The sequence below is a fragment of the Cydia amplana genome, chromosome 9 (assembly GCF_948474715.1).
Source record: "Cydia amplana chromosome 9, ilCydAmpl1.1, whole genome shotgun sequence".
Classification (NCBI taxonomy): domain Eukaryota; kingdom Metazoa; phylum Arthropoda; class Insecta; order Lepidoptera; family Tortricidae; genus Cydia; species Cydia amplana.
In genome coordinates, this window is record NC_086077.1 from 497,920 (window position 1) to 521,354 (window position 23,435).

At 35.2% G+C, this 23,435-nt stretch overlaps 1 protein-coding gene across 1 annotated transcript; it reads right to left on the reverse strand.

Annotated features, from left to right (window-relative positions):
* Positions 1 to 19,669: 19,669 nt before the first annotated feature.
* On the reverse strand, positions 19,670 to 20,705 carry LOC134650639 (uncharacterized). Its single transcript, XM_063505572.1, has 2 exons — positions 20,492 to 20,705; positions 19,670 to 20,397 (listed from the first exon to the last, which is right to left on the reverse strand). Exons 1-2 carry the CDS (start codon positions 20,495 to 20,497, stop codon positions 19,939 to 19,941), a joined length of 465 nt encoding a protein of 154 aa, XP_063361642.1. The 5' UTR covers positions 20,498 to 20,705; the 3' UTR covers positions 19,670 to 19,938.
* Positions 20,706 to 23,435: the final 2,730 nt, after the last annotated feature.

The window sequence follows — 23,435 nt, forward strand, 5'->3', positions numbered from 1 at the left end:
ATTTCGTGGCCAGAGACAATTGTGCGGGTGTGGAGTTTGGATTAATTTAAATATAAGACATTTTTATGTAGATTTAAGTTATAATCAAAATGTATTTGTGATATTGGACACTTTGAGGAAATTTGGTGTGATGGTTGCGGGACGTGTCGCTACGACCATTACTTGCCGGACGAATGTGACGTGTGCCATCAGGTAAGTGTAGAGAGATTCCTCACTGTTTTTATTATCTCTATTATAAGAATTGGACTAACCTATAATGTGTATGTAATAGCTTTCTGAAAAAGTAATACAATACCTATTGTCTTACTACTTAAACTCAGAATACAAAGTAGGTTTCCACCTGTGACGTGAGTGTAGTCGTAATGTTAGGCTTTTAGGGGGTAGATACTTGGGTCAAGGAGGTCGTATCCCCTAAGAAGAGATCTTGATTATGTTGAGTGTCGAGGGTTTATTTATGACAACTAAATAACTAGTTTGGCTAGGGCAACACAGTTGGCCACTGCTAGCGCAACAGTCGGTAGTTAAGGAACCCACCACACTAATGATGAACCCTAACAGTAGCATTGCAACATTGTACAATATTCGCGCAACTGATGTAAATTAGTTCTAGCTAATTTGACTAATCCGATGTCAAAGCGAAAAGGCACGGACAAAGGTAATAAACTTATAATTTATGAGTATTACGTGCTACTCAAGGTGTTGTACATACACATGGTGAGTTTCTTAAGAATTCCTTTGTGCAGAAATCCGTATATAAGGTGAGCTGCGTCTCCCAAGCATCATTCCGGGTCTGCTCCTCTCTCCGTACAGTTGTAGTAATTATTACTTTAATATAAAGTTAATTCTACTCTGTTGGTTTTATTCGACATCATCAATCTCCAAGTGATTCGCCGTTCAGCTAATTCATCAGTTCCTCGCTAACGCAACCCATAGCGACGACATTTGTGGCGCAGTCGGTACAGATTTTCTGAAGGACTCCAGGTGACCAAAGACATTGAACTAAGTGGCCACCCTTTATTGTTTCCGCCCCTGCGAGTTCGCTTCTATCAAGAATTTATCAGAAGAAGATTCCTACATCCCTAATTTTGAAGCACTGCTGCGAATTTCACCTATTAATTACCAACTACCAACATATAGAGAGAGAGAGAGAAACCTCGGGATCGGGAGGATCCATAAGGTGGAGAACAATACTCACTTACACCATTCCTTCCTTAAAAAATAATAATAATTTATCTTTAATTGTATTATAATTTATATAGGAGCTCCAATTCCGCAATTTAATTTTTGCTAAAGTAATTTTTATTTTTGTGTGTGTGTATTTTATATTCTTGTGTGATAAAACTTTATGCCAAAGGGGACATTCACGCTTATAAATAATAGGGAGTGTACTATAATTTATATTAAAATAGTACACGATTTAAGGACTCGTCCTTGCACTTTAATAACTAAAAATAATCTTAATCATGCATATTCTTTATATATTATAAAATTAATTTTTATTTCATCACTAGGTCAATTTGCAGTTAATATAGAACAAATTGACTTGTAAACTTAATTGAGTTTTAAATTTAATGGATCTGTTGGCCCAGGCAGCTGATAGCCAAGCCATGAACCAAGCTCAAGCTCAGGTTTCAGCTCAGGATCAGGCCCAAGCTCAAGCACAAGTACAACCCGCAGATAATTTAGCAAACCAAATGCAGGCTAATTTAAATTTAGATAACGAAGCTGGTTATGAAGAAGGTTCGGATGAGGTCGGAAGATATTCCCCTTACCAACCAGAAATGCCACCAGTATATGCTAGAGTAGCGGGATACCAAATGCCTTCTGTGCCTCCTCTAGGCATCCCAACAATCCAGGAAAATAATACAGAACGGAATCCGCAAATGCCTACGTTAGGAGAAATGATGAAAATAATTCCTACTTACAATGGTGATCCACGTCAATTAAGCAGATTCTTGCGGAAATGTGACTTTGTATTACAACACTATAGAAATGGGTCGGAAGATCGTTATTTATACATTCTAGAAGTAATAACCTCTAGACTTACCGACAAAGCAGCAGAATTAGTAAGTGAAAATGACTATTTAGCTCAAAATTGGTCTATGTTAAAACAACTTTTAATTCAGCATTTCGGTGATCAGAGGACGGAAAAACACCTCAAAACCGAATTAGAAAATCTAACCATTAAACAAGGAGAAAAGTTAAATGAATTCTGTGCTAGAATACAATCAGTGAAAAATCAATTGTTTTCCAAAATTGCCGAGCAATATGACGAATCAAGTTTACAGATAAAAATGAACATTTATAATCATACGGCACTGGACGTATTTTTATATAATATCCCAGTAGGTAGCTCGTTAATCCAACTTTTAGCGGATAAGAGTCTAGCTTTTAGTGCTGTCTTCATTGTTCGATGCCAACGTTCAAGGCCAACGTTCAAGGACACCGTTGCATATCGGATGGTACGGTGTTGTGCGCGTTTTTTCGATACCAAGCAGCTGTGTTAAGTGCGCGAACATTCGGCTTTCGAACTGTCGACCTTGATCCGTTGTTATGGTAGCTGGGCATCCGAATCTTGACATCCATCCTTCGTAGACGGCCTTGGCAACTTCTTCAGCGGTGACTTCTTTTAGCGGGATCGCTTCGGGCCATCGAGTTGCGCGATCAATGATTGTTAGACAGTAACGGTAACCGTCTGACGTTGTTGGCATTGAACCGATGATGTCACAATGTAGGTGTTCGAAACGGGCTGTAGGTTGGAACGTCGATAGAGCACTTGTAGTGTGTTGCTGTATCTTTGTTCGTTGACATGCGATGCATGCTTTTGCCCATGTTCCGATGTCCCCATTGTGCGAGTGCCGGGATGACTGACGTTGTGCATAAATAGTCAAATACAGTGCGTCGGTAATCCGCAGGTAGGTACGGACGATCGTTGCCTGTGGTAGTTTCGCAGTATATATTGTAGTCAGTTCCGGGAATCTTGATTTTCTTCAGTGATATGTTTGCCTGTTGCTGCAGGCATTGGATGTTGCTATCCCTTTCTTGAGCTGCGGCTAATTCTTTGAAGTCGATCGGCGTGGGGCAGGTAATCGCATCAATGCGCGAAAGTGCGTCCGCTACAGCGTTTTCCTTCCCACTTACATAGCGAATATCGGTCGCTTATGAAAAGTAGATGGCGAGTGCGTCGCGGTGATTCGCCGTCGTTTGATGCTTTCGTAAATGCGAATGTGAGCGGCTTGTGATCTGTGAATATTGTTAGCGGTCTTCCTTCAAACATTTTTCTAAAATGTTTTAGAGATAAATATATTGATAGAAGTTCTCGTTCAAATGTGCTGTATTTTTTCTGAGCTTCTGTGAACTTGCGCGAAAAATATCCAAGTGGCTGCCATCGTTTGTTGATGAATTGTTGTAAAACAGCGCCAGCCGCGGAGTTTGGGGCGTCACAGAATATCGCGAGTTGCGCTTCGTGCTGCGGGTGTGCGAGTAGAGCGGCGTTTTGTATGCTCACTTTACACGCTTCGTAGGCTCGCGTAGCTTCTTCGGTCCATTCGATTTGCGACTTGTCTCTTTTCTTCGTGTTGTGCAAATACTTGCAGAGTGGAGATTGAATTATTGCGGCATCTTTGATATTTTCTCGATAAAAGTTTATCATACCGAGAAAACGTCGTAAAATTCCTCGATTGTTTTAGGTTTTGGGTAATCGGCGATAGCTTGTACTTTTTCCTTCGGTGGCTGGATACCGTCCTTGTTCACTTCGTAGCCAAGAAACTTCACCGTGGATTGACCGAAAACACATGTTGCGGGGTTAATTGTGATTACGTACTCGTCGAGACGGCGTAGGATGGCGCGTAAATGTGCTGGGTGTTCCTCTTCGGTGGTTGAAGCTACTAGTAGGTCGTCGACGAACGGGAAAACGTAATCCAGCCCCCTGAGTACTTCGTGTATGAATCTTTGAAATGTTTGACCGCAATTTATTAAGCCTGGGCACATTCGCGGAAATTCAAACAATCCAAACGGCGTAATGATCGCTGATTTTTCGAGATCTCGCTCGCTTATCGGAAGTTGCTGGTAGGCACGGTTGATACGTAAAGTCGCGTATGCGGTCGGAGCTTAGGTATGCGTTGCAATAATAACAAAGTGCACTTTTATGGCCAGACAATATTTGCCGTTACGGGACCGGCAGTAGTAAGCTAATTACTGTTTCTGCGGCACCCCCGCGCCTACCTGCGGCGCAGATTTTTTTTGATATTTTTTGCTCTATCCTTAATGGATATATGTTTACAGCTTCTGCGGCGGTCATTGCTTGTGTGGAGTGGATTTTTAGTATTGCCATAAACTAAAGCCACATTTCGTGTGCCCGTCCATTTTTTTTTGGTTTTGACAAGCGTGTGACTCCATGTTTTTTTGAGGTAGAATAGTTTATTAGGGGTTGCTTACGTATTTCTTTAAAACGATTTATTTTATTAAGGTTAAAGTTTTTGCCATTTATTGTAGCCTCCCACACTGTAATAATTAGATCTTTTGGAATGCAATAATATTATAAATTTATGCGACATGGGCCGTGAGAAGTATTTTTAGAAAACCCATAAAATATCATTCATTATTACGAAATGTCATGGTCCCCGAATTTTATTGTGTATTCAATTATAGAGCATTTCATAAAACTGATCAGGTACAAACACGTTGCAACCCACAGGTGTCTATTTTATTTAATAGGGGTTTTGCCTTAGATAACCAATAAAATATCATTAATTATTACGAAATGTCATGGCCCCGTATTTTATTGTGTATTAAATTATAGAGCATTTTAAAAAACTGATCGGCTACAAACACGTCGCAACACTCGCAACGTGTCGTATCATACAACGCACAGGTGTTTGGGTTATTTAATAGGTTTTTGTCTTATCCGCCATATGTATGCATGTGTGTGTGTTGTACAATAAAAGGAGAGCTCAAATCGATGGGACCGCCATTCGTTCAAACGTGTTTGTCTTAAAACAGTGTCAAGTGCTAAAAGTATACTTCAAGTAGTTTAAAGTATCGCAATACAGTACTCTTCGTCATTAGTGTTTATTTTGCAAATCAGTATACAACTTGCAGCGAATTAAAATGGAGGTAAGCTGAACATTATCTGACTGTTTATACACAAATATTATCTACCTGTTTCCATTTATATCAAGCGTCTCACAAATGTTTTCTTTTGTTTTAGATTTCAAACGAGAATTCTCTTGAGTGCACATTCAAAAATTATTATTATGGCAATGTGAGCGACAATGAAACTGAAGTTTCAAAACCACTTAAAATCCATACCCAAAAACGAACCAACAATATTGATGTATTTTTCGAAAAGCCTACGAAGAAACAAGCTGCAGAGTATTCGTCTACTGTTGCCCAGTTGACAAATTATATATCTTCTCGCGTAGATGACGTTTCAAAGGCCACTCATCTCATAAAAATTGATGTCTATGACATGAAAAAATTGCGAGGTGTTCCAAGCGATCAGCACTGGAAATTCGCGAATACTAGAATCAAATACTACACGCAGACTGAAGAAGATGACTATTATTCCAATACACAAGAATTAATTTACAATATTACTAAACATATTGCAACTAAAAACAACTGTAAAAAATATTTCATCGAAGCAAAGCCATAAATCATCCCTTACGCCGCCCACACGTAGAAATCCCCCACCAACGAACAAACGATTTTTGGGCCTATATATAGATAGACAACGCAAAGCAAAACCATACCGTATCCCTTTTGACACCCGTAGAAGCGAAACAACGAGCACAAAATGGACCTACAAGATTCGCAATACGACGAAGATTTAATTAAAATTTGTGAAGACATTGAGATGCAAAATCAAAGCTCTAAAGGATATTCTCCTGCGTCACCGCCTTTATACGTCAGTTATGCTGAAAACCCTCTTTTGATAACGTGGGAAGATGAAGAGGAAGACATAGAAATGGACAACACGGCAATATCTATCAGCGAAGATGCATATGAACCATTATGCTATGACGCGTTCGCCACCTGTGCTACAACATGTTCGTCGCCTGTGCCACAATACGATGACTGGAGATTGGAGTGGGGGAAAATGGTGTGATATGCATTAAGATGCCAGATATTTTAAAATTAAGACCGTCTTTATATGTGTTTTTATGTGAAACGTTTGTGTGTAAATGTAGGAAAGACTTGTGTGTAATTAGTTATAGCGAATAAATTTGTTAATACTTCTCCTGTATTTTACTGGTATAATTCTCTTTCTGTGTACTTGCAACACTGACTTAATATAAAAGAAATAGACACACAAAGCAGAACAAAAACGTCAACAAATGTGGATCCCAATGACGTTTCGCACCATTTGCATTGATGATAAAAACGCTTACGTAAATATTGAAGATAAATGTTTCGTACATAAAAGAGCTTAATGTCGTAAGCATTAAGTGTCAAATTTGCAAACAGAGATACCAACACTGTTAAAAAATTTAGTCCGATGGCACTAACGTAACGTATTTACGTCAAACAACGTCAAACGAGAATAATGAACGAATGGAGTCACTTTGGTACACTTTATTAGGTATTACTGTACAGTACCAGTAAACCAATTGAAGTAATAAATAAAACAAATTTAATTTAATCGGGAGCTCAAATAAAATTAAATCGTGGTTCAAATTCAAACAAATTTAATTTTTAATAAATAAGTATACTTCTTTAACCTTTTAACCGCCAGCAATTTTTGATCAAGCGTACTCGTGTCGCCACCGACAGTAATTGTACCACGCAGAGTAAGGTTGGCATAGTTACGGGAGTTATAAATGTGCTGTAAAAACCTAATCAGATAACTTATTAAATATAAAAACAATTTATTAAATAAAATAACTGTGTATTTTAGATCTACTCATCGCACGGGTGCACGGGGACATTTATTGGTACTGATTGGATTTTTGAGAAGCGGGTAATTTTTGAAGTGAAAACTTCTTTAGCGGCGCTGGGCACTTTTTGAGGTGGGGAAAAAATGATAAAATCGAGACAGCGTAAGGCGATCACGTGACCGTAAGGGGCGTAAGGCGATCACGTGACCGTAAGCCCCGTAAGGTGGCCACTCATAATTTAGATGGCATTTAAATCAATAAAGAAAAACTCAATGTTATTTGACATTTCTGTCGCGAACTCCTTTTCAAGACTCTTTACCTATGTTCAAATAATTTGACGTTGTCATGGCAGTATGTAAATAAACATGTCAATGAAAAAGTGTGATCTTAATTGAGAATGATAATAATATATAATAAATAAATATAATACCTCCGCTAAACGTATGTATCGTGTTACCGGGCGTCGGTAACATAGTGAGGTGAGTTTTCACTTCTATCGGCACTCCTGGAGTGCAACCATTGTTGCTTGTTTTTATAAAGTCCATACTTTATAAAAAAAAAATCCTGTGGTTGTCACTGTGTTCAGACAGGTTTAGCATTTACAGTTAGTCGATATAAGCCCTTATTGGTGGTGTATACCTATGTAGGAAACAGGAAAATGGGCCGAACACACAAGTGCCGTTTTGCCTTGTATAAAACTGCATCACCCCTATCTCTTGCTATAATTAAATAGCAGTACACTTTGCACGTGTCATAGGTTTTCTTGGAAATCTTGAATTTGAACATAATGTTATTCGTTACGAATGCCATATAAAAATATAAAAAAATATTGACCTCATATCGACTCATTAGATTTTTGTTCCTTGACATCCCTTCTTTGGTAGTAACAAATTAATTTATTCAAAACCATAAAATTACCACCAGATTACATAAATTATGTAATGTTATTCCAAGAACTAACCGAAAGAAATACATTCCATCCTTTTTCCTTGTTTTATCATTGTTATTTTTACATATTTCGACGGCACATTTCGTAATTGTTGACAACTTCACATTTGAGCGTTTCAAACAAGACTAAACGAAAAAGTAATGCGTGATCTGTTTTAACATCACTTTTGTGGGGCCATTTTTTGCGGCTGATTGGGTATCCAGTTCTTTATTCTATATCAATGACTTGCAATAAGAAATAAGGAAAGAAAGTAAAGACATTGTCTGATAAAGTGATAAAATATTTATTTATTACACAAAAAAATAGATCTATACATATTTTTCACAACCCAATCATTATACAAGGTATTATTTATAAATAAGCTTAAAAAATCAAACATCGTTTTACCATTAAATTTAAAATATATATAAACTAAACAGTATTCGCCACAAACTGACGTGAAATTATTTTGAATAGATACATTGTTATAAAACCATTTCTTTGAATTTCTTTTTAAAAACAACTTATGATAACCAGAAGGCTTTCTACCAAAAGAATCAAAATATTCACCATTGCCATGCATATCAATATGAATTGCTACCCAGTGTGATCCCGGTTTAAAATCTGGGTCTAAATTGCTTATGATATAAACCGGAAGGTCCATGAAAACAGGTATTCTGTTAGCTGGATAAACATGCGACTCAATCGTGGGACAGATTTTTTTCATACATAATTGTAATTCCTTGGTATCCATTACAAATTACTTATTGAATTCACAGATGAATTCGTTACCAAGGTTCAAAAACTAATGAGACAGTGTTTCATATATCTATTATTATATACACTAATATATTATATAATCTAACTATTAAAATCTACAGTCACATCTCGATGTTTGTTTATTTCGATGATATTATCAAACTCTGCATAAACAATGCAATTAACAGTTGTGCTAAGAGCATTTTCAAATCGAACTTCTAACCGTACACTACCATGTCTAACAAGATTCCAGTGAGAAGTAGAACTTGCTGATAAATCAGGTGTTAAATCGAAACACATCAAACAATAACTATTTCCATAGTCTTCTCGACTTATTGAGTTCCCTTCATTAAGAAAATGAATACCCGTTCCAGAAAACAAGGTGTGATATGTTGAAAACTTGAAACCATTAAACCGTTGCTGAAAGATGGTTGTAATGTTTTTGAAGGAACTTGATGACCATCAACGTACAAACTAAATAAGTTCATATCGTGGTGGTGGAAATTAAAAGGATTACTTTTTAAACTACCATTAAATGCTGTATTATCAACAAAACCCACAATACAGATTTTTGGCACTTGACCGAGGAAAATATTATCAAGTGACCAGCCAGCCTATTATGGATAGCTTTATCCATCTTTATCCACGTGATAAAATAACTGTCACTGTTTAACACCGTGGGAAAGAAAGTGACGGACACCGTTTTATCACGCTGTCACGTAGACAAGAACGACCATCATATCCGTACTGATGGTATTGTAAGTACTTTAACTTCCGCTCTTGTGATGGGATACTTAGCAGTCGTTGAAGCTAAAACCTTTTGATGTGCAAGTAAAACGCTCGGGTTAATTTTTGTTCTTCTAATTATTAAACTTGCATCCTAAGTTTTTTATCTTGACTACACATAAGATTAAACGACTCCTTGGATCGTACTAATTTAACACGAACTTCAACACCATTTATTAAAAACTTTTCTTGATTAAAAATATCACCGTGTAGGTGTCCTATCATTTCAACTTCCTTACTGTTTTCGATAAATGTTTCTGTCTTGGTCCAACCTTTATTAGTCGCATCAGTTGCATTCATATGACCCGAAGTGTCTTCGTACCATAACCCACATGTAAGATGAGACTGTTTTGCTGCCGGTCCATAATTTAATAGAGTTTCCATATATGCACGGTATGCGTATGTATTATTAGGCGGTGATACTAGTTTTTGATTTAAATAAATATCTATATAACTGGTTGAAAAGTGAATGTAACCAATTATTAACTGGAGCAACATGCGTTTGTGAGATACGTAGTATAAAAACAAAGATCACACTTACATTTTCACGAAATAGTCCACTTTTGCTAAGCTAATACGTATATCGAAATAATAAGTTAGAACTGCTGTTTAATTACACAACTACCCTCCATGTATATTTCTTGACCATAACTGTCAGAACATTAGTAACGTAAATAAAGTATCCTATAATAATAAGCCATGATATTAAATTCGTATTAATTTGCTATTAATTATTCTATAATAAATTAAATTAAAATGTAGCAAATACATTTGTTAAATTGAATTATTATGATAACCGGATGTGCAGGAAACATCTTACTTGTTATTCCTACCAAGAAGTGGTGGAAGCGGTGAAGTCTGATCGAATATAAGCGGGTGTCTGACAGTTGTGGCTCACTTCTCAGTTGGAGAGCTAACGACGACAAACGAAGCTAAGTGTCCATTTTATTTTATTGTGTTTTTATGACTTGTATGTTTTCTTTGTGTTATAGTCTAATGGTATGTACGTTACAACCTTTAATGTGAATATAAACCTTTGATGACCTTTTAATTAACAATTGCTATGTAACGTATATTCCAACTGATTACGGGGTAATACATCATGTAGCTTATTGCTAGATCTTTATTACTGTTTTGAATTATGTCAGTGTGTACGTTAAGGTAGCCAGTGCTAACTATAAGCCACCAATATCTATTACGCAGCGTACCTACTTGACTAATTTAGCAATACAATATTAAGATTTTTGTGAATTGTGTGGTAAATAAAACCGATTAATTGTTCAGTAAATCTACAATATACTTTTACTTACAATCTTCTTATATAAATATATTACTTAAATGATGTTTACCATTTTTATATTCTAAACCTTGTAGTTGTCCCTATAATAAATACATTACTTTGACCAATAACTAACTGATCTTAATTAAATACTGCATTACATCCTGATTTCCTATGTTATTAATGGTCTTACTATTAGTAAATCTGACACGTTTCTGCCGATTTAATGTTAGAACCATCTTGATTCGATATCTTGGCTTTGATATGCAGTAAAGTGTGAGACAGGTCAATATAGTCATCACCTGATCCTGGTACTTGAAATTCAATAGGACCATCATCACTAAGAGAAGAAATAGGTTTATAGTGTATCCACTGCCCATTTTCTATACTTGTCTGCGTTGATGGAAGGGCAAACAAATCACCGTTCTAAAACCGCTGGATAACAGAGGAAATACTGACCTAAACAGTCCCCCCAAAAAACTTCCTATGCCATGTCCTCGTTGGTGAAGAACACCTTTATATACAATGCCTACCCCTGAACCAGCTTGATGAGAATAATAATGTTCATATGGACAGCGAATATTTTCACGGTTATGATTCATTTTATCCGTTGAAAATGTAGTTTCACGCATGAAGTTCCAAACTGGAATGGAACCTTTCCACCCGTATGCATTCTTATATCAATTTCAATTGTATCAAACTCTCTACGCATAACGGGTATGTAATGTGCAGGAGAGAAGCTATGCATTTTATATGCTCCATAAATGTATTTTGTCGGATCAAGCGGTATTATTCTTACTAACGATGTCATAACATCCCCCACTACCTGAGGTTGAACAATGTCTGAATATATAAATAATTGTGATGGTAGGCCTAAATATAAATTAGCAGGAAATTTTCCTAGTTGACATTGTATAAGGTTCGTATTAGGTTTGAAACCTAGCTGAAGGTTTAGTATTGGCGTTGCATGTACGGAAACAATTTCTTTGTGCGAAGAAGTCACCTTGATAACTTTCGATATTCGGTCATAACTAAATTTAACCTTGTTTTTCAATAATGAGTTTTCATTAAAGGCAGATAAAAAGTGATCTATGTCGTCATATGTTGTTGCCGGTATATGAGACTTATATTCAACGGTAACAGGTGATTTTTCATTTTGTAATAATACGTGCTTTTTTACATACAGTACGTTTTCAAGGAACACGGGTAATGAAACTCCACTAATCCGACAACCCATTCTCCTTCTAATTTTATTCTCTTTGGGAGTTTGGTGAGAAAGTTTGCTGTTGTATTTTCGGGATAATACTGCATTGAGCTGTTGCTCAACAAAGTTAAATAAAAACTATCATCACTCATATTTCTTCTAAACTCGACGCAGATATCCAACTATTGAATTTATTTGGATAACCTTTCCACTTCACAAGCACCTCCTTTCTGTTACCAACTCGTCTTGAACGTATTATTTTATCTATTTTACATGTCATGGTGGGGGTTATAAGTAACTTTTTGTAGTTCTTTAGAATAGAAAGTGCCTATGATTGGTTCACCTTGTAGGTCCTTTAAGGTATAAACAAAATGAGGGAATCTTTTTATTATTGATTCGATAACAAAGATTTCATCGCTCCAATTGGTTTCGTAACCTTTTTGAAATATGTGTTTATATTTAGTTATTCTGACATGATCACCGACATTGAAATTACAAGTATAATTATTTTTTGATATATTTCTTGGTGTGTCGTATAAATGAGTCCATACAGTCATAATGTTGTTAAAATTAACATCTATTGGACGCATTTTTATACTAGAATGATAACTATGATTATATGAATAAAGGAGATCTTGTAAAATATCAATGTATTTATAAGTATTTTTGTGTGTAAAATAGCGCCACATTTTCATTTTTAATGTTCTTTGAAATCGTTCTACAATACTTGCCTTAATGTCAGGATTATTTGTTGTATAGTAGTTTATATTTTTACTCTTAAAATAGTTCCTTACTTCTTTGGAAACGAATTCAGTCCCTTTATCAGATTGAATGTGACGCGGAGTTGCTCTAGCTTCGGTAAATATATCATCAAAACATTGCTTAACTGTTTCTGAATCCTTCTTTTTCATGGATCTAGCAAAAGCATACTTACTAAAGACATCAATAACACAAATTATGTATTTAAATCCATCATTATATTTACTATATGTACGCATATCACTTAAATCGACTTGCCAAAGTTCATTATAATTAGAAAGAATGTATTTGTTTCGTGTAAAACGTCTTTGAACTGGTTTATGTAACGTATAGGTTTCCTGAGACCGTAACCAGTTTTTTACCTCATCTTTGTTCATTCGACCATGCATTGCTTTAGCTAATTTATCAATACTGCTGTAGCCAGCTGGATTAGAAACATCATAGTAAATCCTATTGATATCTAATAAGGGGTCCATCTCTCCCAATTGATTTTCTTTTTTGATGCTTCAGGAGTTTTGTGTGAAATTGGCGTAGAGGCTTCTTTTACTTGAGTCGATGTTGATCTGGTGTTTTTATATATTGGCGAATCTTGAACCTTGTTAAACTGCAGACTATTTATATATTCTAGATTAGATTGATTGCCTATGCAAGATGTAGGAACTCCAATATCATTTAAAACTGAAGCAAATTCTTTACAGCCAGTGGGTTTTGTTTTTCGTTTGAGGGGTCTCACAACGTCACTTATCAAATCAGTGATATTACTTTCTGGAATTACTTGATTATTCACTACGATTTCACCTCCTTCTTTCCACCAAATCTTCGGTTTATTTTTTAAAATAGAATCAAGCAGGGAGTAACCTTTTTTTTTGGTAACTTTTTGGAATTAAATTTATGATATGTGATGGAGTAAACTGTTCAGGGTAAGTGTGAGTTGAAGGAGTACTAGCAGCGTCATATTCGTGTGGATTTGGAGTTGGTAATGTTACATTATAATCAGTTTCATCTCTTTTAACCATAGATTTATCGATATACTAATCAAAGTCTTCATGAACTTTTTTTATATCATCAACAATAATTGGTAGCTTGAACGGTTTTCGATCTGTTTCTGTAAAATGCAAAAAACGTTGCAGTGCTTGAGAATATAATGCCCATTTTTCACGATCTCCCATTTTACTTTTCAATATTTTTTGCATGTCTGCGTCTAAACGTGATAAGGAATTCAAAGGTGCATTGTCATCATGTTTAAGCTTCTCAATGAAATCTGGTTCTACTAGAATCATTTTCTTCGTGTTCTCCATTTTAATTACGTTAATGAGCTCAATAAACTACTTAAAACAGCGCCTAGTATAATTGGTAAAAACGCACCACCCTTTTGAATTATAATAGTCTTTCTTAATTTTTGTTTACCCTTAGAAACTAATTTCCGTAATATATTTTTATGTTTATGTCTTGGTCTTTTCTGTACTGTCTAATGGAACTTTTCCCCTTAAAACGTTGTAAATGCACTCACATATAATATTTATTTCATCTTCATCACATGCTTTAAGTAAAGCTTTACGATACTTTGGTTTTAACGTATGTAGAGCTTTAAGTAAATGTTGATGTGTGGTTACTCTATCAGACATCATTTAGAACTGACAAGAACAGAATGATTACTGACATATTTAAACCCTTTTTTCGGAATATATACTGTACAACATTTGTCAAATGGAAATAACTTAGTTTTAAAACGGCATATATCATCAGTGCTTTGTTTCAAATCAATCATCAGATATCCGTGTGCTGGCGTAGTTGCATCTTTGTAGGCTTCTTCAACAAATTTTGTATTTTCGGGATAAACTTGTCGTGACAAATACCGTATTTGAGTTTTGTCTCTAGGGTTTTTAAAATAAACAATGTATGTTGTGTTCAAAGATATGTCACGTTGTCCTCTCCCTTGATGAAATAGATTTTGAGTTATATAGAAAACGCTTAAATTTCTATGGTGGCTGCCTTTAGTAAAAATATCAACAATGCGTCCATCTGATTCTCTCATTAAATCATCGATTATAAGTAGTTTAGGTTGCTTTCCATCAAACATACTTAAATCGGGAATGCCTTGAATATAATCGACTCCATTTAAATTATATAGTGGCTGCATTTCATCATAGCACCACAGAACTTGACTGAATTCCGTATTACACATTTTTTCTACATTTTTCAGAAAGTTAGTGACAAAGTTTGATTTCCCACAACCGCTTGGACCAGCAATAATTGCTGTAAAAGGATGGATAAAATGATACATTATAGAAAACGGTCTTTGTCCTTTAAACACTGTCAAGAAAATAAAATCCAATTATAAGATTATGTGTATATATGCACTCCTTCTTATACACAAAAAATGCATATTTATTCGAAATTATTTACTACGTTATAAGTAAATCAAAAACATTTTTTTTTGTTAGCATATTTATTTCTAATTATTTAAACAATTGTTAAAAGATACTTAAGTCACAAAAAATATATACAATTTATATCATACTAAACTACATCTTTTATATTACATCTACATCTTATTGTTTTAGACACACCTTATGAACAATAAATAATTACTATAATTATTACACATACGTTTATTAGAAAACTTATATTTAAAAAAGATTATTAATTAAAACAATACACTTAAAATAAAAATACATTATCATCCCTCCAACTAACGAACAAGAGCCAATTTAATTAATATTATTTTTACAATTAAATGACAAATGCACAATCGATCCAATAACTTTTATGATCGTTCAGCTTAATATTTATTTCACTACTTTAACTTATAGTGACCCCAAGCGAAGGTGTCAAATGATTCTTGACAAAGATATCTTTTCGTGTCAGAATAAGATAACGAAATTTTATTGATTTTCTGTGTAAAAATTACATGTTTTATAGATCGAAATCTGTACATTACTGTTAATAAATTTTTCTTTTTATCTAGACAATTTTTGTAGTCTTCCAACTGAAATTTCGTAGTGACACGTTTATTCACACCTTTAGCCTTAGCCACTATTTTTTCCTCGATATTCAACGCATACATTTTAGATCTTAAACCTACAAATTCTTTTAAAATTTTACCTTTATTTTCGTCTTTGAAATATCCTAATTTTTTTTTATTTATACATGGAAAACCGTATATATTATTGGGAGCATAGTCAGATGTATCGAAATGTTTTTTCAAGTCGTTTTTTATATCAGAGTAGAAATCTTCTGTAAAAATTTGATAAATAAAACTGTCAGTATCTGTGTATAACAACTTAACATTATTCCTGAATTTTTATTGCATATATCCATAATGAAAGTCATACATTAATGTTTTTGATAAGTCTAATATACAAAATCCTAAGTATATAGGCTTGTTGTATACTAGTCTAGTTTTTTTTAACTGTACTGCAGCTAAGCTTTCGGTAAAAATAGAAATACTATGGAATTCAGGACGAGCGATATAACTTTCAAGTCCTTTTTTGTGATCTTGACTTTTCCACTGTGATAGTAAATACACATCCACTCTTTTCTCAATATTTTCCATGGTTTTTCCAAAAACTGCATTATTCATTAATTTATAGAAGTCTTTTTCGAAATCGGTTACTGCAGATATCCTTAACGTAGTGTTCAAATCAATATACTTTTTGAGCCAGTTAGTTTGTTTAAATTTTAAGATTCTATGGACTTTTGTTAAAATTAATCCGTTGTCTAAACATTGTATAAGATTCCTATAGTGTATAACGTATTTTATTTTGTTTTTCAAATTTGGAATCAATTTTTTTTGTTTACTTTCATCTATTATATGTTCAGCACAAAATGGTAGATCTGAGTGAGAATCATGCAATGAATCTGGGTATTCCAAATCGACTTCTAAAATGTACCCATAATCAGCATCGTTTGAAAGTTTAAAGTCCGTAGTTGGGTCAACCCATTCAAATTCACCAACAGGAAGACGTTGTGACATCGCCCAACCATACAAGTTATTAGCATCGAGGTAGATAAGATAAGATGACGGTTCATTTGGATCAAACTCTGACATATAGTAATTATTTGACTTAGCATAGCGATTACTACACTGTGATATACCACCTCGAAGCCCTTTTTTAACAAACGCAATTTTATCAAAATCTGTAAAGAGTTCAAGTTGAATTCCAGTCATTTTTATTTTTTTAACATAGCATCCCAACTGAGACCAGGAGCTGTAAAATAATGAGCTGGATCTAAGCTGTATGTATTAAGACACACTGAGCGAAAATTTTCAAAGACATCGGTTAATAGGAGAACGTCTGTTTTTAAATACAAGTTAGAATAATCTAACATCGTTTTACAATTGAAATGGGTCCATACGTTTTGCGCATGTTGATAATCCTCATCTGTTATACTGCTATCTGTTAAGACACTGTTAAAATCAGATTTTTCAGGCAACGATAACGCTTCAAGGGATTTACTCGATTTCATAAACTCGTATGGAAATATACCCTTTTGCTTCAGAAGTTTAAAATCATCATATCTAGGGTATTGTTTCCTTAATTCATAGAATTGGTGTTCCTGGAGGTTTCGGGCTAATTTATCTAAACTACTCGACATGAATCTAAAGGAATCAACAAATCTAAGTGATAACAATTTTCCATCAATTTTAAGTTCCTTGCTAAAGGAAATATATTTTTCTTTATTTTGAGGTATAACCTCGATTTTCCCTTCACGGAAATTTAATGCTTTTACAATAAAATGAGCATCGTAATTACTTAGATTATGAAAAAATACTGGTACAAACGATTGAGGTTTGAATTTATTATTACAAGCCTTATGTGCCACTCCATGGAATTTTCCCGTAGTCCAATCATAACTGAACACGCTTTCAGATTCTAACGTTTTATCACATACAAAACACTTATTATTAGCTCCAATTTTGTTTAAATCGCTCTGATTTAATCGAATGGGTTGTTTCCGAAAGTGAATAAATTTTATTAATTTTGTTAAATCATTGTAAAGAGTTTCCATGAATACTTTAGCACAATCTGAACCTGTATATGATCGATAGCGTGAAAAACTATCATCAAATGAACACTTTATAAAATATCCAAAACTATACACTTCATGTTGTTGAACATTTTTTGTGTACGATTCCGTTTTTTTAGGCTTAGGTTCACTTTTTGTGTACGATTTCGATGTGCTAGGCTTAGGATCACTTTGTGTGTAAGATTCCGACGTGCTAGGCTTAGGTTCACAAGACGATATAGGTTTTAAAAATGCCTCGAAATCTGCGTAAACAACAAACGGTACTTTAAGCTTACGATGATATTTGTCAAAAAATATCTGTTGGTTCGAAATTTCTTTGCCAAACCAATCTTTGTGCTTCTTATCATGATTTGGGAGTTCGACAACAACGTGAGCACAATCATTTTGTTGATGATTCGTTAGTTCTTCATTCGAGCAAAATGCTAATAAACACCCATCGCAAATGTAAAAGCTATAATTGGTTGTAGAAATCTGTCGGCTTACTAATCGAGATAGATTTTTTATAAAACAGTAATGGCTACCATTAGATATGTAAAGTAAATTAATATGTGTTGACTTACGACATTTGGTAAAGTAAAGTGGGCCGTTTACTTCATGTGATTTGGAATTTTCATTATAATGTAATCCGAAAACATTAATGCTTATATTATTTAATTTTTCAATTTTATGAACATCTGTTAGTTTAACTGGAAACGGTATATTTGAAAAATTTAATTTGTTACGATGAGTGATATAGGACGACACTCTTTGTGAACTGTTCCTAACCGGGTACAACGCTGAAAGAATCGCCCATTTCAAACACTCGTGGTCATTGTTTTGTACGTTGATTATAGCTTTTTTGGTTTTAATATCATGTGGTAAATCGATATACGAAGAACCACGCAATGGATTGAATTGATTGATGTTCATGTCTATGTATTGTATATTTTTAAGGCTCCATCCGCTGTCTTTCTTTTCAAAGTTTGAAATTTTATTTATGAGTGACATTTTTAAACTTTCGAAAAATTCTTCTGTTGTCACCTTTACAGATTGTCCAACTTAAAATATTAAAATCAAAAAAAATGTTGATTCCTTTAGTTTCTTGTATAAATTCTGCGTGTAAAATAAAGCTAACCTTGAATATTGTTAATTGTTGAAGGGCATCATCTATTAAATTATTTAAAGGCGTTTTAATACTCTCAAAAAAAAGTTCCGGCGTCTCAAATTCAAGGTTACCTTTATTCACATTTGATGATATTCTATAAGTCAATAATCTATTTCCAAATGCAGTTTCAATAAGATCTACATTTGGATAAGAATGATGAAATTTTAAACTATTATTTTTGTGTACATTACTTCTTACATGCTGGGCGTAGTACCTCCTTGAAACGTTCCGATTGCAAGTTTTACATTCGACAGTATCAACAACGACAGGAGTAGATGTTGCCTCAGCTGTTCGAGAAGTTGATGGTTGTGGCTCCATGGCGGCTGCTGGATGCTGGCTTGTTAAATCATATGCTGGAATAGGTTCCTCTGACTCACGTTTTCTTTTTATTCCACGTGTTACGCATCTGAAATAATAAAAAAATAATTGATTAAAATACTTATATACGAGAATGGGCTAAATAAATACAGTACGAAAGTCATTTGTACCATAATACCTGACATTAAATTTGACCGGCAAAGAGAACAATAGGCTTCCATGGTTAATACACCATCTATCTCATCATAAGGCGAAATCGACGATCGCTTAACAGTTACATGTCCACTACAGGGGGTGATATAGGGCTTAAAATCATAATCGTGAGCTATACTCGGATCAAGTTTTCCACTGATAAACCACAATCTTAAATATTTATGAAAACTTTTCAGTAGTACTGATTTGCTGAACATTTTAATGTCTTCGCTAGTAAACTCCATTGTGATGGTGAAGGTTTATCAAATGACACAGATCGTTTAGGATTTCATTTATATTGGTTTCATATCTCCCCCACTACTAAGCAGTAATTAAAGTAAAACTAGTTGAAAACTTGAAACATGTTTAAAATATTTATACTCACATATTTTGATGTTGTTTCTCGGCTTCCAAACAACGTTCATAGAGTTCATTATCAAAAACTGACTTATTGAGCTCTGAAACATCTTCACAGCGTTCATAGAGCTCATCGTCGTATTGCGAATCTTGTAGGTCCATTTTGTGCTCGTTGTTTCGCTTCTACGGGTGTCAAAAGGGATACGGTATGGTTTTGCTTTGCGTTGTCTATCTATATATAGGCCCAAAAATCGTTTGTTCGTTGGTGGGGGATTTCTACGTGTGGGCGGCGTAAGGGATGATTTATGGCTTTGCTTCGATGAAATATTTTTTACAGTTGTTTTTAGTTGCAATATGTTTAGTAATATTGTAAATTAATTCTTGTGTATTGGAATAATAGTCATCTTCTTCAGTCTGCGTGTAGTATTTGATTCTAGTATTCGCGAATTTCCAGTGCTGATCGCTTGGAACACCTCGCAATTTTTTCATGTCATAGACATCAATTTTTATGAGATGAGTGGCCTTTGAAACGTCATCTACGCGAGAAGATATATAATTTGTACCTCCATTTGTCAACTGGGCAACAGTAGACGAATACTCTGCAGCTTGTTTCATCGTAGGCTTTTCGAAAAATACATCAATATTGTTGGTTCGTTTTTGGGTACGGATTTTAAGTGGTTTTGAAACTTCAGTTTCATTGTCGCTCACATTGCCATAATAATAATTTTTGAATGTGCACTCAAGAGAATTCTCGTTTGAAATCTAAAACAAAAGAAAACATTTGTGAGACGCTTGATATAAATGGAAACAGGTAGATAATATTTGTGTATAAACAGTCAGATAATGTTGAGCTTACCTCCATTTTAATTCGCTGCAAGTTGTATACTGATTTGCAAAATAAACACTAATGACGAAGAGTACTGTATTGCGATACTTTAAACTACTTGAAGTATACTTTTAGCACTTGACACTGTTTTAAGACAAACACGTTTGAACGAATGGCGGTCCCATCGATTTGAGCTCTCCTTTTATTGTACAACACACACACATGCATACATATGGCGGATAAGACAAAAACCTATTAAATAACCCAAACACCTGTGCGTTGTATGATACGACACGTTGCGACGTGTTTGTAGCCGATCAGTTTTTTAAAATGCTCTATAATTTAATACACAATAAAATACGGGGCCATGACATTTCGTAATAATTAATGATATTTTATTGGTTATCTAAGGCAAAACCCCTATTAAATAAAATAGACACCTGTGGGTTGCAACGTGTTTGTACCTGATCAGTTTTATGAAATGCTCTATAATTGAATACACAATAAAATTCGGGGACCATGACATTTCGTAATAATGAATGATATTTTATGGGTTTTCTAAAAATACTTCTCACGGCCCATGTCGCATAAATTTATAATATTATTGCATTCCAAAAGATGTAATTATTACAGTGTGAGGCTACAATAAATGGCAAAAACTTTAACCTTAATAAAATAAATCGTTTTAAAGAAATACGTAAGCAACCCCTAATAAACTATTCTACCTCAAAAAAACATGGAGTCACACGCTTGTCAAAACCAAAAAAAAAATGAACGGGCACACGAAATGTGGCTTTAGTTTATGGCAATACTAAAAATCCACTCCACACAAGCAATGACCGCCGCAGAAGCTGTAAACATATATCCATTAAGGATAGAGCAAAAAATATCAAAAAAAATCTGCGCCGCAGGTAGGCGCGGGGGTGCCGCAGAAACAGTAATTAGCTTACTACTAATGTGCGGTCTTAACCAAAGCCAATAGATCTAAACTCAGACGATACGAACGAATAATCTTAAGAGACATGATAAATAAGTCAGGAACAACGCCGAGGCCCAGTAAGATTCGCGATATACTACACGGCAAAACAATAACCAAAAGGATAAAATGCCTACGAATGTGCTACCTAGGACCCACGGCCAAAACCGCACCTCCTAGAAGCCGGATATAACTATAGAGCCAGAAAACTTAAAGTTGGCAGACCAATCCTATTCACTTGTATTTTCTAAATCATTACTACGATATATCGTAGTATTTCACGACAACAGCGTAGGCGCAACGCTTTCAAATAGCCCGACGCCAAACAGTAAACAAATCAGAGCCGCCAGTTAACATATGTAGCAACTTGGAACGTAAGGGGATGCGTCTCGCTACACGATAGATTAAATATAGATCAAGAACTAGCAGGGTATTGAATAACTATTGCAGATCTCCAAGAAACACATCTTGCCCGGGGCACATTCTCCTCGATTAACCATGATTGAATACTGAGCGAGGGCAAACGTGCGCGAGAAAGGAGATAGGTACCATAAATAGGTATGAAAGAATAAACACGTATAACGGATATGACAACATACTAGCTATACATATCAGGCTCCAACTCGGAAAACAAAAGAAACAGGATATACTTTTTATTAACACACATATACCGTCCGACTCTACGACTTGTTTAGGAAAATAGGAGTGATACTAAGACGCTGCCCGAAAACCTATTAGGGGATTTCAACGCCCGCCTAGGTAAAAATGACGTTATTCATCAATCGCCTTATATTATGTATTTGTAAAAAAATAAAATTAACGAGGTCTCTAACTTTAATGGCACCCTTCTAATTAACTTTGAAAAAAATACATACACACTTGGTAAAACTTACTGACGCAGGACATGGAGTATTACACCAGGCATCCATCTGAGTAGATCAACATGGCAGACGACAAAGGCGGATTCATCAAAGTAGCAAGAGAAATATATCAACTGAACGAAACTGACAGCGAATCAGAGAAGGAACTTTGGAGAATCAACCCCGTCCGCAACCGGCAAGCGTTATTAATGGCCAGCGTTTGGAGCAAATGATCGCCACCTATGAAGAGCATCCATTTACGCCTATTCGGCAGTTTGCGGCGGTATTTGATTGTTCTCCGCAAACCGTGCGAAACGCTCTTCATAGAGCCGGCATCCACCACCGAAAGCCGGCAAAAAAATTGTTTAGACAGCAGTTCAAAAGACATCACGCGTCAATTTCGCTCGAGATATGAGGGATTTTGATTTTACACATGCCATATCTTCCGACGAGAAATCTTTTAAGTAAGGCCAGGTGGGTCGCCGGAATTTATGGCGTGTGGATAATACACGATACGACCCGCGGAATGTGGTCCCATGTTTAGAGTCAGGAAGAGTTGTAGTTAACATGTGGGCGTGGATGAGTGCAGATGGGCTGGGATTGCATAAAAGCTAACTTGGTCCTCGAGAGTTAGATAAGGAAATGAAAGTACCAGTGGACGAATGACCACCTCATCAACGTCCGAATGGTTCTATAGATATCCCCTGGCCAGAAAGAAGGAATAAGGTTTTCATGATAGCCATAGACAGTCGACAACGTCGACCTCAATGCCGTAAAGGACAACCTGCTTTGCAGCATAAGCGCTCCTCTTACAAACAGAATTATTGCTGTATGTATGAGAGAAAGAACACACTTTGCATGGTTCGGATAAACCACCGAGACAATAAACCAAGGCAAAGGAGTCAAGCAAGGATGCCCTTTATAGCCCATACTGTTTACAATACTTATAGATGACGTACTTAAACCACTGGAGGAGAAGGATGATGCAATAACTCTTAAACAGGAGAATGAAATTGCTCTACCCTTAATATTGTCATTCGCTGACGACCTCAATCATGGTAGGCGACTGCATTAATAAACTAAAATCACCACTAAGCTTGGTAGGAATCGTTATCGTTGCACCTTGAAAGAGTGCAAC